Source organism: Harpia harpyja, chromosome 5, assembly GCF_026419915.1.
Source record: "Harpia harpyja isolate bHarHar1 chromosome 5, bHarHar1 primary haplotype, whole genome shotgun sequence".
In the NCBI taxonomy this organism is placed as follows: Eukaryota; Metazoa; Chordata; class Aves; order Accipitriformes; family Accipitridae; genus Harpia; species Harpia harpyja.
The window spans coordinates 79654637-79669992 of NC_068944.1; the positions used below are offsets into that span (position 1 = coordinate 79654637).

At 44.3% G+C, this 15356-nt stretch overlaps 1 protein-coding gene across 50 annotated transcripts in view; it reads left to right on the forward strand.

The window, feature by feature from the left end:
- SCRIB (scribble planar cell polarity protein) overlaps nt 1-15356 on the forward strand; it is a 114898-nt gene that overhangs the window by 80528 nt on the left and 19014 nt on the right. For 19 of the 50 annotated variants that reach the window (XM_052787993.1, XM_052787982.1, XM_052787998.1 and 16 more), the window contains 7 exons: nt 2843-2893; nt 3503-3544; nt 4427-4555; nt 6308-6415; nt 9846-9893; nt 10133-10298; nt 14047-14215. In XM_052787993.1, the coding sequence (XP_052643953.1) occupies nt 2843-2893; nt 3503-3544; nt 4427-4555; nt 6308-6415; nt 9846-9893; nt 10133-10298; nt 14047-14215 (713 nt within the window). The remainder of the gene's footprint in view (nt 1-2842; nt 2894-3502; nt 3545-4426; nt 4556-6307; nt 6416-9845; nt 9894-10132; nt 10299-14046; nt 14216-15356) is intronic. The other 31 variants (XM_052787985.1, XM_052788002.1, XM_052788009.1 and 28 more) reach the window with 7 other exon arrangements.

The window sequence follows — 15356 nt, forward strand, 5'->3', positions numbered from 1 at the left end:
CCCACATCAGCTGTTTGAAGAAAACTGAAGGATCCTGCAGCAGACAATTATAGGTTAGCCTGCCCTTAGGCAATGATTTTCTAAAACTCTAAGGTTAGAGGCCAGCTTTCACTCTGAAATGGAGTTTCTTTATTTCTTGTAACTTTTTTTTTTTTTTTTTTTGGGTAAGCATTACCTATTCTCACTAGCAGTTCTTATTTCTCATATCAACTCTGATCTTTTCTTTTAAATCTTGCCAAGTCTTTGATTTCACTTTTCATCCTGTGGTAGTAGGTTTCACAAGTTAGTTGAGCCTTTTGAAGTTAACTTCTCTTAAATGGATTTTTTAAATTTTTTCTTCACAGTCATTACATGTTATTGTTTTTTATATTAAGGGGCTGGAATGAACTGAAAATTGTACTTCGTACTCTATCCTTAGTCATTTCGTGTCTGTTGCATTCCTTCTGGAGTGCAGCTGCTCTCCAACTATTTGGTCCCACTAGCTCTGGCACTTACCTAATCTTTAGCTGAGTCATTTCAGTTCGCAAAGCTGGACAAAAGCTGTCTGCTTTTTTGCTAGGTTAGTTCACCTTAGTGAGATGAATTGCATCATCTTGGGGTGAGGTGACAATTAACACTGATGCAGGAGAAGGGTCAGGACCATGTGGCTGGGAGCAGCAAATAGGACAGTGGAGCTGTAGTAAGCAACAGTTCAGTCCATCTTCTATTGCTTCCTTGGCCTATCTTGCATCTCCCTTATTTCTTAGATCCTTTGAAATGGAGTGACCGCCAGGGGGACAATAAGAATTAGAAGAAGATACTATTCATTACAGTAATACTATTTCAATGCTTTCTGTTCCAGCTGCATATGTTTACTTACTTGCTTTTCTGACAGCAATTGCATACTGATTGGAGGTTTATTTGGGGCTGTTTGTAAGTTTTCCGTTTACCACAAGTGCAAGTTTTATTTTAAATTTGATTCTTTCTGTCTAGAAGGAATGGGTTGGGGCTGATACTCCTCATTCTACAATAGAAAGAGATCTAGATATTAATTTGCTCTGTCTTTAAAGATCCTCAGCTCTCAGTTGAAAAAGAAGCCCACATCCCGAAGGGTGGCCATGTAGCTGCTCATAAAATGATTTAGGATGGAAGGTCTGGTTTAAGACCACACTCACAGCAGGTCCAATTAGATCAGGTTACTCAAGGCCATGTCCAGTTAAATTTTGAACACGTCTAGAGATGGAAAGTCTACATCTTTCTAGATGCCGGCTCCAATACTTGACTGCTCTCATTGTGCTGGGGTTTTTTGTTTGTTTTTTTGTTTGTTTTTGGTTTTTTTTAAACTTGTATTTGAATGGAATGTCCCTTGTTCCAATTTGTCATAGGCAACTTTCATACTATCCCGATGGTTTTATCAGTGTTTTGGCATTGGAGGCTCAGTGCCAATGTCCTTGCCACTACCAACCCTCTGGCTATAATGTCATCTGCTCTTCTATACAGAGTCTAATGGTTTGTCATTAACCAATTCGCGTTGCAACAGTTGCTTTGTCTTCTCATAGCAGTCACTGCTCTGACAGGGGAAGCTTTCCAGGTGAAACTGTTCACTCTCTCCTCCGTGGGCTCCGAGAAGAATAAACAAGGTCTCACTAATGCATTCTATGGAGTTAAGAGTACCCTAGCAGCATTTTTTGCAGATGCAGGCATTTGCCTTTCCAATTATAAGTTGGATGTCTTAAAATTCCCTGTTATGTAGCACTTGCTGTAATTTGTACTCTATTCTATTGCTTTGGGGTTTTTGTATCATGAATTCTCTGTAGCTTGAGCAACATATTGAATAATCTATACAGCTTTTTTCTTGTTTTTCTCTTTTATCTCTCTGTTCAGAGGTGCGTATGCCATGAGAGATTTCATTAATTTCTTAAAGCATTTATAGCCAATTTCATGATTTTGTTCTTTATTTTAGCCTTTCAAGGTCCTCAGCAGGTTTGCTCACTGCTTTCATTTCTGAGAGCTAGTCTGTGTGTCATTTTGGTAGCCTTCTTTCCTTGGTCTACGGCTGTTATGAATTAGTGACTCTGGCAGTTGTTCTTGAAGATGCCTTGGTGTCACAATGCTGAGCCATTAGTCTTGCTAGTGGCATTCTCAACCCTGCATATTCTGTACATGAGCTTTCTGTCACATTTACATGATTTAATACTTTTTGGATCAGAGCCTTCCACAGCAGTCTCCTGCATGTCAGGTAAGGCTGTATCTGGTAGATTTAGTTCCCTCTGGACAATGAAGGTTATACAGAATGGAACAGGTCCAACAGATAATACTGAAGGACACAGGGCAATCACTAGCCTTGTGGCTTGTACATTTTCTGGGGATTCAGGAGACTTGATCTTCAGGTTGTTGCTCTGGAGTAGAAGTTCCAAGGAATTGCATCTCTAATTCTCTGCCACCATCAATTTTTAATGTAAATTCTTTGGTTTTGACATCTTGTAGTCCAGCCAGAATTTATTGGCTTATTTCAGAGCTCTTTCAGAATTACTGAGGGAAGTTGAATCCTTTGTCCTGAGGCTGGCATCATGATGGTCTTGCCTGGCCTTGAGTTCTGCAAGCTTCTGGTGGGGGAGGAAGCAGGTGGGGGGATGAAGGAGGTGTTTGTGGTGGGTTGGTGTGTGCGTGGCAAGGAGGGCAGAGGGGCTTTCTCTGTGACAGGCAGCAAGGAGCTGCATGGGGACATCGACAGCTCTGGGTAACTGCAGTCTCTGTGCTGGGAAACGTGCTTGTCTCAGCCTCTCACGCAGAAAACCCGGTCTCTTCGTTTTCTCTCCCGTTCTCTCCCCCGATGATCCTCCCTGGCATTGCCCCTCTCCAGACGCCTGCAGCCCCTCGGCCTGCTCACCTGTCAGGCAGGGAGACTCGCTTTGTAAGTGCCTGTTGGTGTGCAGTGTGTGCTGCTGCTCTGTGCTGCTCTCACCCGGCACCGCTGCTCTTCGCCCCTTCCTCCAGCTCTGTGTTCCCCGGCTCCTGGGCTTGGTGCGCACCGAGGGCTTGCTGCGGAGAGCAGCGCCCAGGGCGGCAGGCCAAGGCACCAGAGGCTTTTCCCTGCTAGCCACTGCTGAGATGCATCTGTGAACGCTTCCTGGCAGAGAAGCTGTGATGGCTTTGCTCAAGCTCAGTAGCAAGTGCAAGGGGCAGGGCTGTAAACAAGGGCCACGGCCAGCTGAGCTGGAGCGGAGACGGGGAGGGTGGGGGTCAGTGCCCGGAGATGTGCAGGGAGAGTTGTGAGTGCCCCCTCACATAGCAGAGGAACTGGGAGAAGCTCTTGTGGGTGGGCTCTGGACTGCTCCCCACGTGAAGAAGAAGGTATGGCGGGGGTTAGTTTGGAATGTGGGGGCTTTTCCCTGTACAGGGTGGGTGGCGGGGCAGGGGAGGGGTTGGGGTTGGGATTTTATTATTTCTTTTTGTATGGAGCAGGGTAAACTAAAGGCTTCCTGTGTGGACTCCAAATTTACACCTGTATTTCTGTTTTCAGGCTTCCATTAACTTCATTACGTCGCAGGATGAGAGTAAATCAGTAAGTATATCTGCCATGAGACCTCATTGTAGTGTCCCTGTGCATTCTCCAGCACATAGAGCTTGCCTCTTCCTTCTGTGTGTGCTCACTTCCATCCCTGCAAGTCTCACGGTTAGCTCTTACTCTGTCTTCTCCAGTCCTCCACTATACCTCAATTTTGTACAAATGCACACAGTCTTAAATATTGTCAATTTGAAAACTTGATGCAAGTGGTTTTGGAGCTTTTATTCCTGTTTACCCATGCAGCTTTCACTCATGTGCTTTTTGCTGGCTTACTCAATTTCTGCTTCTACTCTCTTTAGTATTAGATGTTTTGTTCACTTCCACACAGCCTCCAACAGTGATGACATCTAGGTCAAATCTCAGACTCTTGTCTCTGCTCTTATGTCTGTATTTCTAACTGGAGCCCTAGCTGGGTCTCAGTTCATTTTCATCCCCAGCTTTTGCCAGTACCCATTCCTGGCTCATGTTTCCATCCTGCATCTTCCATTCATGATGCTTACATTCTCCAAGCTTTGACGCATTCATGCCATACCCCTCTGACCCTTGCAGCTACTACTTGTATGGCAGATTCTTCCTTGTGTCCTGGCCTTCTCTGTAACCCATTGGTCCCGTTGTGACCCTGACTTGTCTGAATCTCTTTGTCCAAAATACTTGCACCAGAGGCATTGTTTGGTGTTTGCTTCAGTAGCTCTCCCTCCTGGTCTGGTAGCTGGAGTCAGCAGCACAGCTGAGGAATTGCGCTCAGGTGCATGGATTTGTCTTATTCACTTGCATGGCAGAGACTTCTTGCTGCCCTAACCACTCATTTCTCTTCTCTCTCTCTGTCTCTCCCCTGCCCCTTCCTCTGCCTTTCCCCCTGTTGTGTGGTATTGACACAAGCAGACCAAGCCAGGCGTCATTCAGCCTCTTTCCCGAGTGCGACAAAATGCTGCCTCGCATAATTCGGAGGACGGGGACAGCCCCAATCCCTTCCAGCAACCTGAGCTATGCTTCAATATCCAGAACTCTGTAAGTGGCCTGCAGTTCCTTCTTGCTAAGCTATGTCTATCTGCCCTAGATTGCTATAGTGCCGCTTTTTCTGGTGGGTAGGCTGAACACACCCTCCCAGTGGTGATTTTGTAGTTTAAAGATCACATGCCTTAGCTAAGGCTGGCCTTGTTTATGCATCAGTCTGGATGCCCTGGGTAAGAACCCATACCCTTCACAAGTAGTGTGACGGTCAACACATCCCATTCATTTTTCCAACATAGATAAGCCTCACCAGCCTGTGTTGTGTCTTCACTTACGCATTCAAGAAGTTAGCATTGTTGAAACTGTATTGTGGCTGAAATCCCCAGAGCAGTTAGAGTTTTAGATCCTTATTTATGAGGTGTTGCATTCTGTTGAGGCATAAATCTTTCAGAACCTTTGTCTATCGATGTCTTGTATCTTGGAGCAAGAGCCAATACCATCTTGCTGATAATAAGTTTATGATTTGCAAAATGATTGTTTTTGAAAGATTCATATTTCCTGGGCTGTATGTTGATGGGAAAGAAAGATTCAGGTATTTTGGTCTTTGTCATGACTGAAGACTTGTATACCTGCAATATAGCCCTTCTCTTTATTGAAGTTTGTATGACATGATAACAGTTAGAGACCTGATTTGCAGACAAACAGCTATATAAAATCCATGTAATTGGCCAAGATTCACATATTTTACAGTCTCTTCTGATCTCGTTGTGCTGTTCTTTAGCCTATGCAGAAGGGAACATCATCAAACAACAAAGTTTATCCTCAGTCCAGGACAAAGAAAAACCACAAACACCTGAAACTAGTGCAGCTAGAGGGATTGAAGGAATGAAGCAGCTAAAGGGGATTTGCTTTCTAGTACGAAGGAAGGTGGTGGTGTCATTTCTACCCTGCTCCCATTCATTTCTGTGATGCTTTGAGCAGGTCATCCCAACTCTCCTTCCTCCTTGAATGTGATAGGAGGGGTCACGGGGAAGATAGGCGAGGAAAAGACCAGCAAAGACAAGTGACAAGCAGTAGGAGGGTCCTCTTGGACCTCATCAGATGTTTCTAAGTGGCATTCTGTGAAGGGAAAATTTGAGATCAAAGGCAGGTCTTCTCCAGATTATAGATCCCTGAGTGGGTTGCCACTTTGGATTAGGAGACTGTGACCGTTAGCCTTGAAGTATGTAGAAGAACACACTGGTCACTTTAAAAACAGAAGTACAATAGCCACTGGAAAAAACAAATGAGACTAATAGATCCTTTCCCATGAAGAAGGCCCCTTTTGTCAGAAATGCCTGATAAGGCCAGGGCTTATCTTTAATTTTCTAATAAACTAAATGTGGCTTGTTCAGTCCTAAGTAGGGGTCAGAGTCAACTGTATAGCTGTCCTATTCCAGCCCCAAAAGCCCACTGATAGTAGGCATGTGCTAGCTGAACTGGGTGGAAGTCCTCAAGGAGTGTGACAGCAGTATGGCCCCTTGGCCAAGAGATCAGTCACAAAATTCTGGTCAAGTCAGTGAGAATCTGTATCACCAGAAGTATCATTCCTCCACCATCCAAGAAATAAAATGGGGCTGTGATACGTGTGCTGCTGTATATAGCATGTATACAGTATGCTGCTCATGTTTCTGCCCAAGGCTGCAGGAGCTGTCCCTTACATATTCCACTCTTCAGGCTTTGCAGGCTGAGAGTTGTGCTGTGTTTCCCCTGTGTTTGTTTTTTTATAACATCTGTGGTTATCTTTACCTTCTGTTTTTGACCCTGTAGCAAAAGCCACCTTCACCACCTTCTCCTGACGAGATCCCCATCAATGTCAAGCAAGCATACAAGACGTTTGCAGCAGTGCCCTTGTCACACCCTCTGCTTGAGACACAGGTAACTAGTGCTGGCTGGGAGGGATGCTACAGAAACAGTGGTTCAAACAGAAGATTGATCACTGTAGGTGAGCAAAGGAAGTGTGAGAACAGGAAGGAGGTAGTGATTTGTTTCCTCCAAAGAAAGCTGTTGTGAAGGAGGGACATGTTGAGGTCGCCTTGAAAGTTGGAGTCTATTCATGTTGCGGACGGTCACCCTGCAGAGTCCTGTCCATAAACATACCGAATCCTGAAAGCTCATTGAATTTCATGTCACTGTTATTCTCCCTGGACATTAGGATGCTGTTGTATAACTGTGCTGTTCTGATATAAAGAAACTCTCTGAACTTCCAGAGTCTAGGGCCAGGCTAAACCTGTTCTGAGGAACTTTTTATTAGATTTTGGTCTTTAACTTAATTGGAACTACTCCTTCTCCCTCCATGTATTTGAATCATGGAACCATTCAGGCTAGATGAGGCCTCTGGAGGCCATCTGCCTTGGTCCTCCATGCAACACAGGGCAACCTTTGAAGTTATATGGGGTTGTTCAGGCCCAGTCCACTTGAGTTCTGAATTTCCAAAAATGGAGATTTTGAGGTCACTCTGGGCAGTCTCTTCCAGTGTATGACCATCTCTGCTGTGAAGAGTTTTTTTTTCCTATATGTTTTATGAGAATTTCTTTTAGTGCAACTTGTGTCTGTTGCCTCTCATCCTTTTGCTGTGCACCTCTGAGAAGTCTGACCTTGTGCTCTGTAACCCCCATCTAGGAAGCTGAGTACAGGAATTAGATCCCACTCTCCTGAGCCTTCTCTTTTCCAGGCTGAACAAGCACAGCCTTCTGAGCCTCTTTTCAAATGTCATGTCCTGCAGCCCCCTAAATCATTCTGATGGTCTTCCACTTGACATGCTGCAGTTTGTTAGTGGCATTCTTGTACTGGGGAGCCCCAAACTGGGCACACTGCTCTTGTAAGTGCTGAATAGAGAGGAAGGATTGCTTCCCTGGACCTGCTGGCTGCACTCCAGCAGCCCAGTGTGTGGCCAGCCCTTACCCTGCAAAGGCATTGTCCTGACCTATGTTCAGCGTGCTGTTGAGGCATCACCCATGCTGTCTTCCCTGCCTGTCCTTCTTGAAGAGCTCGTATCCGTGCATGGCAGTGCTCCAATTACGCGAGATCTCGTGGAGCTGTCTGTTTATAGACAATCATACTGTCACTTCATTTACTAAACTAAAGCAGCAAGACACTGTCCCCTTGGACACCTCATGTTTGGAGGGACCCACTGTTCTCTTAATCATCTTACTGCTTTCCTTTTCACCTGTTCCTATCTGAATTCTTGCTGGCACATCTTTGATGCAAAGGAGATATCCTGTTTCACAGATTTCTTTCTACTGAGGTATTGTTTGTTTGTTTGTTTGTTTCTTTCTTTCTTTCCTTCTTTCTTTCCTTCTTTCTTTCTTTCTTTCTTTCTTTCTTTCTTTCTTTCTTTCTTTCTTTCTTTCTTTCTTCCTGAATCTTAATTGTCAGTTACCTTTCCTTACATGTCCATAGATCACGCTTACCTTTTTCGTAATCATGCTGTACTGGGACCTATGGCTATTCTGCAGTGACTTGTGACAGCAACTTTGTGTTATCTAAGCTAATCCTGTCCTCCCACTGTCTACCTTGTCCTGCATTAGTGCTCATCTGGCCTCATATTGATCTGGTTTGGTAAATTAATACGGGTCACAGGTCGTTCTTTACCGTGTGTAGGGTTGATTTCTGGCCGTTTTAGCTTTATAGACTGATCTACTCAGAGTTAGATGACTGTCAGTAGAAACCCAGGGAAGTTGTTAGCTAAGTCCAGGATAAAAAGGAAGTGGAACTTGTCTCTGGCACCTGCGACCCACCAGATGACCTAAGTTCAAGTCAGCTTGTATCTTGTACACAGATGGTTTCTCCAGCTTCGTAGTCTCTAACTGATGTATTGTGGTTTAAGAAACAATTACTGATCTGCAGTAGATCACCTTGTATTCTGCACTATTAAATTAAATTCTTTTCATCCTCCTCAAATCAACCGGTCATTCCAGGATGATATTCCAAACTATTTTGAATTTTGACAATGCTTGTCCCCATTCAGTGGAGTGGGATGAATGAAATAATTTGCAGAGGTCTCGGACAGCTCTGCATTTCTGTGAATCTGTGTTCTGGTCTTTGCTGTTCAGAAATTCTATTCACACCTTCCTGGTTTCTGAGTCAAATTTGGCAATGAAAATGTTAAGCAAGGTTGGTCACAAAACTGATCTTTGAAGTCTCAGATAAATCTATGCAGTTCCTTTGTTTCAAAAATTATTTATATTGTCAAAGGAGGATATTAGATTAATCTTCTTTGCACCTGTTCCATTTTAATCTTTTCTATTTATTTTTGTTTTAATTATATTCATCCATGAATATTTGTCCTGTTGAAATTGGACAGACTGATAGCTCCGCTGCTCAAATTATTTTTGCCTGCTTCTTGACTTTTAAGAATATATTAGCTATTTTTTAGACATGAACTGCCACCCAATTAAACAAGTCAATTAAAAATCCATGCTTGTCAGACTTGAAGTTTCACAAGTCATTTCATTCAGAATTGTTGAACAGTGATTATCTTGTCCCTGCAGATGAGTGTATTGAGCTCTTAGGTTTTCTTCCGTGTTAGCAGCAATAATTTCTATTTCCAGACATTCGCTTCTTAGATAGAAGCTGCTTTTTTCTTTTTTCTTTTCTTTTCTTTTTTTTTTCCCCTTCTTCCCTTCTCTGTTATTGTGCTCCTTACTTTTATAAAATTAAAACTTTCTGTTAGTTTTTGGAGTGCATTTGAATAAATTGAAGTTGAAGATAGTCTATTCACTCTCTTCTTGTGGTTCCTTTTCATTTGTATAATTAAAAAACTTTCATATTTTTAATAACTTTTTGGCAGTTCTCACTTTACCCTTACTGATTGCTGGTTCATAGATGGATTTTGTGGATCGGTTTCTTTTTCTGTCCCCTGTAGTTCTACTAATCCAATATTCTGTTATTTATTCTGGTAAATATAGATTTCTTCCTTTCCTGACGGTATTTCTACTTCTTAGAAGTAAATTTTCGACAGTTGTGTCTGATTTAAAGAAAGTCCAAGCCTTCTCCATCTTAAGCTAAGCCCTCTGCTCCTGTTCTTCACCTATTTCCCCATGTTTTTCAGTTTCTGCCCTTTTAAAAGTTGTCACCATCTGTTTCTGTTTTGCCCTCAATCTAACGTAAATCCTTATTACTCATGATTGCTAAGCCTAAAGTGGCATCGTCTTGTGTTAATTCTGGGACTGCTTTGTGAACCAGTCTATCAGCTAATGTCTGGGACTGCTGCTTTTTATGTGGCATTGGTGACACTTGGCTGGAGGGCAGGAGCGGTGGTAGAAAACTTTCTTTTTAGAACGTGCCCATTTCTCTGTATTCTTAGGAATTGCCTGGTCAGACCAGCACAGAGAATTCCAAAACTGCCCCGGAGGTGAGTTCTGGTGGCTGGAGCTAGAAGTAGGATGGGGACTCGCAGAGGATTCAGGCTTTCGGGGCTGTGGATGTGGAGACAGGATCACAGCGTGGGCACACAGGGGAGGGGTGGGGAGGAGGAGAAAGGTGAGGAGCATGTGGCTGGGGTGGGCAGGTGTGGGGCACGCACTGGGGGTGATGTGGGGAGGGAGGTCTGGCTCGATCGATCTGTGGGCAGTGCCAGTGTGGCTCTCGCAGGTGGCCACGCACAGCCCCAGTGGACTGCACAGCCCTGAGCAGAGATCCTTCCGCGAGAGGCAGAAGTATTTCGAAATTGAGGTGAAGCAACAGCAGATGGATAAGCCTCCCAAGCGTGTCTCCTTGGTAGGAGAGGATGATCTGAAGAAAATGAAAGAAGAGGAAGGTATGTTGGAATCTGTGCAAGGAAATTCGGCCTGTTGAGCGAATTCTTTCTCCATGGGAGGCATAAGAGAGCACACACACCAGAAATCCAGCACTTCCAAAAGCCCATGGGTGGTTATTCATAAGGCCTGGTAACAGCTCAAAATAATTGAATGTTAAGGAGTTTGTGGATGCTCTACTGTTACTATGTGGACTGCTGGAAGTGCTGTGGTGTCAGGGTTTCCTTTAGTTGGTAAACACTTAATAAAATTTTAAAAAGCTACTACAAATGATGATGTTTCTTTGTAAACTGGCCAGGCTGATATGCAGCAACATGGGGCTCCCCATGGCATCCTTACATAGTAACTGACAGTAGAGCTTTTATTGCTCAGTATGTGCTCTGATTTTGCACAGGGCTTGCAACAGGAGGGAAAATTACTGCTATAGTTTTTGATGTAATTTCCTCCTGCTTGAGAGTTGGTTTAAAAGGTGATGAGGAATGATGTTAAGTGGAAAAAAGGGCTTCTACTGAAATCCTGTCCTGTTCCATAAGAAAATACAGCTGGAATTGGACTCCTGGGTTTGGGAGCTGTGACTCTGTTGCTTGCAAAGATTATCATAGAATTTCTTTTGTAAATTGTTGGGTTTGGGGGTTTTTGTTTTGTGGTGGGGTTTTTTGGCGTTGTTTTTTTGTTTGTTTGGTTGGTTTTTTCATTTTATAAATAGCTAGTCTTCTCTTTCCCACCTTATCTCCTATACTCTTCTTCAGAGGCTGTTTGTGAATTTGTCCAGAGCATTAGAAGCCTTCTCATTTCACTTAGTAGTTCAGGAACATGAATACATTTTAAGACAAGAGTAAGCTCATAAAAGATAGAAAGGAAGGTAAGAAAAAGAAATTGCAACTTGTCATTTGGGGTTTCTTCAATGCAATGTGGCCAAAAGAATTACAGGTCCAACATAAGAAGTTATCTAGGTACATCAGACTCTAACTGTTGGCTAAGAGAGAGATGTAGGAGACACAAAGATCAAGATACAAAGTATGGAAGGAGAAACTGTAGAGTAATAACAAGTTTCAGGCTTGCATTTCAGCTTTTTTTGAGATTTCTTAAGTGGGGTAGATGAGGAGGAACATCACCTCTAACCAGGATATCTCCAAGTACTAGAATTTAAAAAAAAAAAAAAAAATCCATCTGGGAAAGTGAGATCCCATAGTGAAGATTGTCCAGACAATAAATTAAGTTTTAGCTCACTCAGGATGAAACATCCCAATCAAATATCTCAAAGTGATAAGTTACATCCTCTGGATCTTTGTAATTCCAGCACTTACACAAAGGTTTCTGCTGCTTTGAGCTCCCACTGCTAGCAAACTGCAGCATTAGAAATTTCAGCATATAGGCACACCTACTTGCACAAATGTTCTGTTTGCATTTTTTAATTTTAAAAATATTTAATAAAAGAGGCCAAGCAGCATTATTACTTTGCAGTTATGGTAGGCAGGTCAGAATAGAATAGAATATTTCAGCTGGAAGGGACCTACAACAATCACCTAGTCCAACTGCCTGTGCAATTCAGGGCTGACCAAAAGTTAAAGCATGAAGTTCAACAAGGCCAAGTGCAAGGTCCTACACATGGGTCAGGGCAATCCCAAGCACAAATACAGGCTGGGCAATGAGTGGATTGAGAGCAGCCCTGAGGAAGAGGACTTGGGGGTGTTGGTTGACAAGAAGCTCAACGTGACCCAGCAATGTGCATTTGCAACCCAGAAAGCTAAGCGTATCCTGGGCTGCATCAAAAGAAGCATGGCCATCAGGTCAAGGGAGGTGATTCTCCCCCTCTGCTCCACTCTGGTGAGACCCCACCTGGAGCACTGCATCCAGCTCTGGGGTCCCCAGCGTAAGACAGACATGGACCTGTTGGAGCGAGTCCAGAGGAGGGACACAAATGTGATCAGAGGGCTGGAGCACCTCTCCTATGGAGACAGGCTGAGAGAGTTGGGGTTGTTCAGCCTGGAGAAGAGAAGGATCAGGGGAGACCTTCGAGCAGCCTTCCAGTACTTAAAGGGGGCCTACAAGAAAGCCAGAGAGGGACTTTTTACAAGGGCAGGTGGTGATAGGACAAGAGGTAATGGCTTTAAACTGAAAGAGGGCAGATTTAGATTAGATGTAAGGAAGTTCTTCACTGTGAGGGTGGTGAGGCACTGGACCAGGTTGCCCAGAGAGGTTGTGGATGCCCCATCCCTGGCAGTGTTCAAGGCCAGGTTGGATGGGGCTTTGAGCAACCTGGTCTAGTGGAAGGTGTCCCTGCCCATGGCAGCGAGGTTGGAACTAGATGATGTTTAAGGTCCCTTCCAACCCAACCCATTCTATAATTAAGTGTTATTAAGGGCATTGTCCAAATGCCTCTTAAACACTGACAGACATGAGGCATTGACCACCTCTCTAGGAAGCCTGTGCCACTGTTTGACCACTCTCTCAGTAAAGAAATGCTTCCAAATGTCAAGTGTGAACCTCCCCTGACGCAACTTTGAACCATTCCCAGGTGTCCTGTCCCTGGATCCCAGGGAGAAGAGATCAGCACCTCCTTCTCTACTCCCCCTGCTCAGGAAGCTGCAGAGAGCAATGAGGTTGCCCCTCCCTCAGCCCCCTTTTCTCCAAACTAGGCAAACCCAGAGTTCTTAGCCACTTTTCATAGGATGTGCCTTCCAGCCCTGTCACCAGCTTTGTTGCCCTCCTCTGGATGCATTCAACTACCTTCATACCCTTCCTAAATGGTGGGGCCCAGAACTGCACACAGTATTCAAGGTGACTGCTGCTCATGCTGTGTTTGATGCACCCCAGGATGCAGTTTGCTCTCTTGGTGCCAGGGCACACTGCTGAATCCTGTTGAGCCTGCTGCCGACCCGCACCCCCAGATCCCTTTCTGCAGGGCTGCTCTCCAGCCACTCCTCTCCCAAATTACACTTGTGCCTGGCATTACTCTGTCCCAGGTGCAGAATCCGGCATTTGTGGTAGTTAAATGTCATGCCATTGATGATTGCCCAATCCCTCTGCCAGGCCTCATGTCCCTTGAGAGAGTCAACAGCACCTCCCAGCTTAGTATCATCAGCAAACTTGCTAATGGTGCATTCAACTCCTGCACCCAGATTGTTGATAAAAATACTGAACAGAAATGGCCCTAGAATTGAACCCTGAGGAACACCACTGGTGACTGGTCACCTGCAGAATACCTGCCTGCAGAGAGCAGCCTGATTTCTGGCCCCTTTTCTCCCTGATCCCCTTGTGACCTGTATGTCTGCCTGCCTAATGGTTCCCCCACTCCACTGCCATGTGTGGAGGCCTGTCACCAGCACTTCAGGCTTTGGTCCCTCCAGGAGGCAAGTGGGAAGATCAGACTCCGAACATGTATGCAGATTCCTAGGGCTGTCCGCTCTGGGGAATGGGGCAGAAGAGTTTGCGAGTCTGCACACAACTTCCAGTTGGAGGATGAGTACACTCAGCATGATGAACTGTTGGACATCTGTTCTACAGAGTGTCCAGGAGTGGAAGTTTAGTGAATAAGGAAGGAGGGACTGGGGGAATGGTGTAGAGTTTGTTACATCTGAAGCATTAGTGGAGTGGAGGAGAAACAAAGTCATCCATGGAGAGGGTATGGACTTAAAACAGCACAAATTTGCAGGGATGATGAGCGTAAGGACCTGCCCAGAGGCTGCATCCTTGTGGGGGTTTAGCAAGTGCTTTGTGGTGTAAGATGAGCCTGTCTTATTTTGGCAGCTCGAAAACTGCAGCAGAAACGTACCCTTCTGTTGGAGGAAGAGGCGGAAGAGGATGAGATGGCAAAACAGGTGCCTGAGATGAGCATGCAGTCCAGTGTCATCATTGAAGGAGTTGAGTACAAGATTGAGAGACTAAATGGAAGGAGCATCCAGGCTCCAGCAACTCGGTAAGACAAGACTGGTAGCTCAGTACCACCTACATGTGTCAGAAGTGTCCCAGTATCAGTAATTTTCAGGGAAGAGGGCTGGGCAGAATTTCTTCTTTAGCATAGAAATGGGCAGGTTTTTCCAGCTCTTTCTTTTCAGAATAGCTGCTTCAGCTGTGTACTTGGGTATGTAGAGATGTTGATTTTTAGAGGTAGCTAATTCAAGATAAGCCCTGATGCTGAATCTAGGTTTGGGGGTTTTTTAGGCTTTTGTTTCCTGGTTCTCCTGGACTCGTCCTCCAGGTTGCCTTGATGTTGTTTTTCTAATTCTTGGGCATAGAATGAGAAAAGGCTTCTCATAAGACTTCTGATAAAAATAAGGCTGCACTAGAATAAAGCTGAAGCTGTCCTTACCTGACTCTCTCTTCTGAGTCTTTGGTACAGATGTTCTTCTCTTCACAAACGCTTCTATTGTCAGTCTTACAGAGGCTGAAAACACTTATCCTGTCACTTTGAATCTCATTTCTCTCCCTTGTTTCTGTCCAGTCTTTGTTGAGGAACTTCTCACATAATGAATGCACTGAGACCTTCCACTTCCTGTGCTGACAGGGCAACTCTAAGGAAGGACAGCAGCCAAATGCAGACCAGCTTCTTGGTTTCATGTGAAAGCCTACTTATCCCTTCTGTTTTCATATTGAAATGTAGGACAACAGTAAGGCTGGATCGATCCATCAGATGACTTTCAGTTGCTTATTATTTATGCTTGAACAAAGGCGAGGCAGTGGAATAGACTGAATTCGTGTTTCTTGAAATATTTTTTTTGTCATGCTAGAATAGAAACTGAAATCTCATCAAAATAAACTTGAGCCATAAAACTAAGGGCTCAGAGTCATGATAAACTTTCTCACTGCCAACTGAGCCACAGTAACTGTGTGCATGTTCTTAACCTGTGGAAAACAGGCTTGCGTGACCTCCTTTCATTACAGATTAAACTGAGTAGTATCTGCATGTGCACAACTTAAGAGTGCAGATGGTAACTACAGCTCAGCTGATCTGATCTTTGCTGATCTTTGCAGTAATTTGGTTATGAGCATAAAGCCTCAATGTGTCAAGCAGTTGTGCATACAGTGGCTACATTGAGAATCACTGTTCTGAGATCACT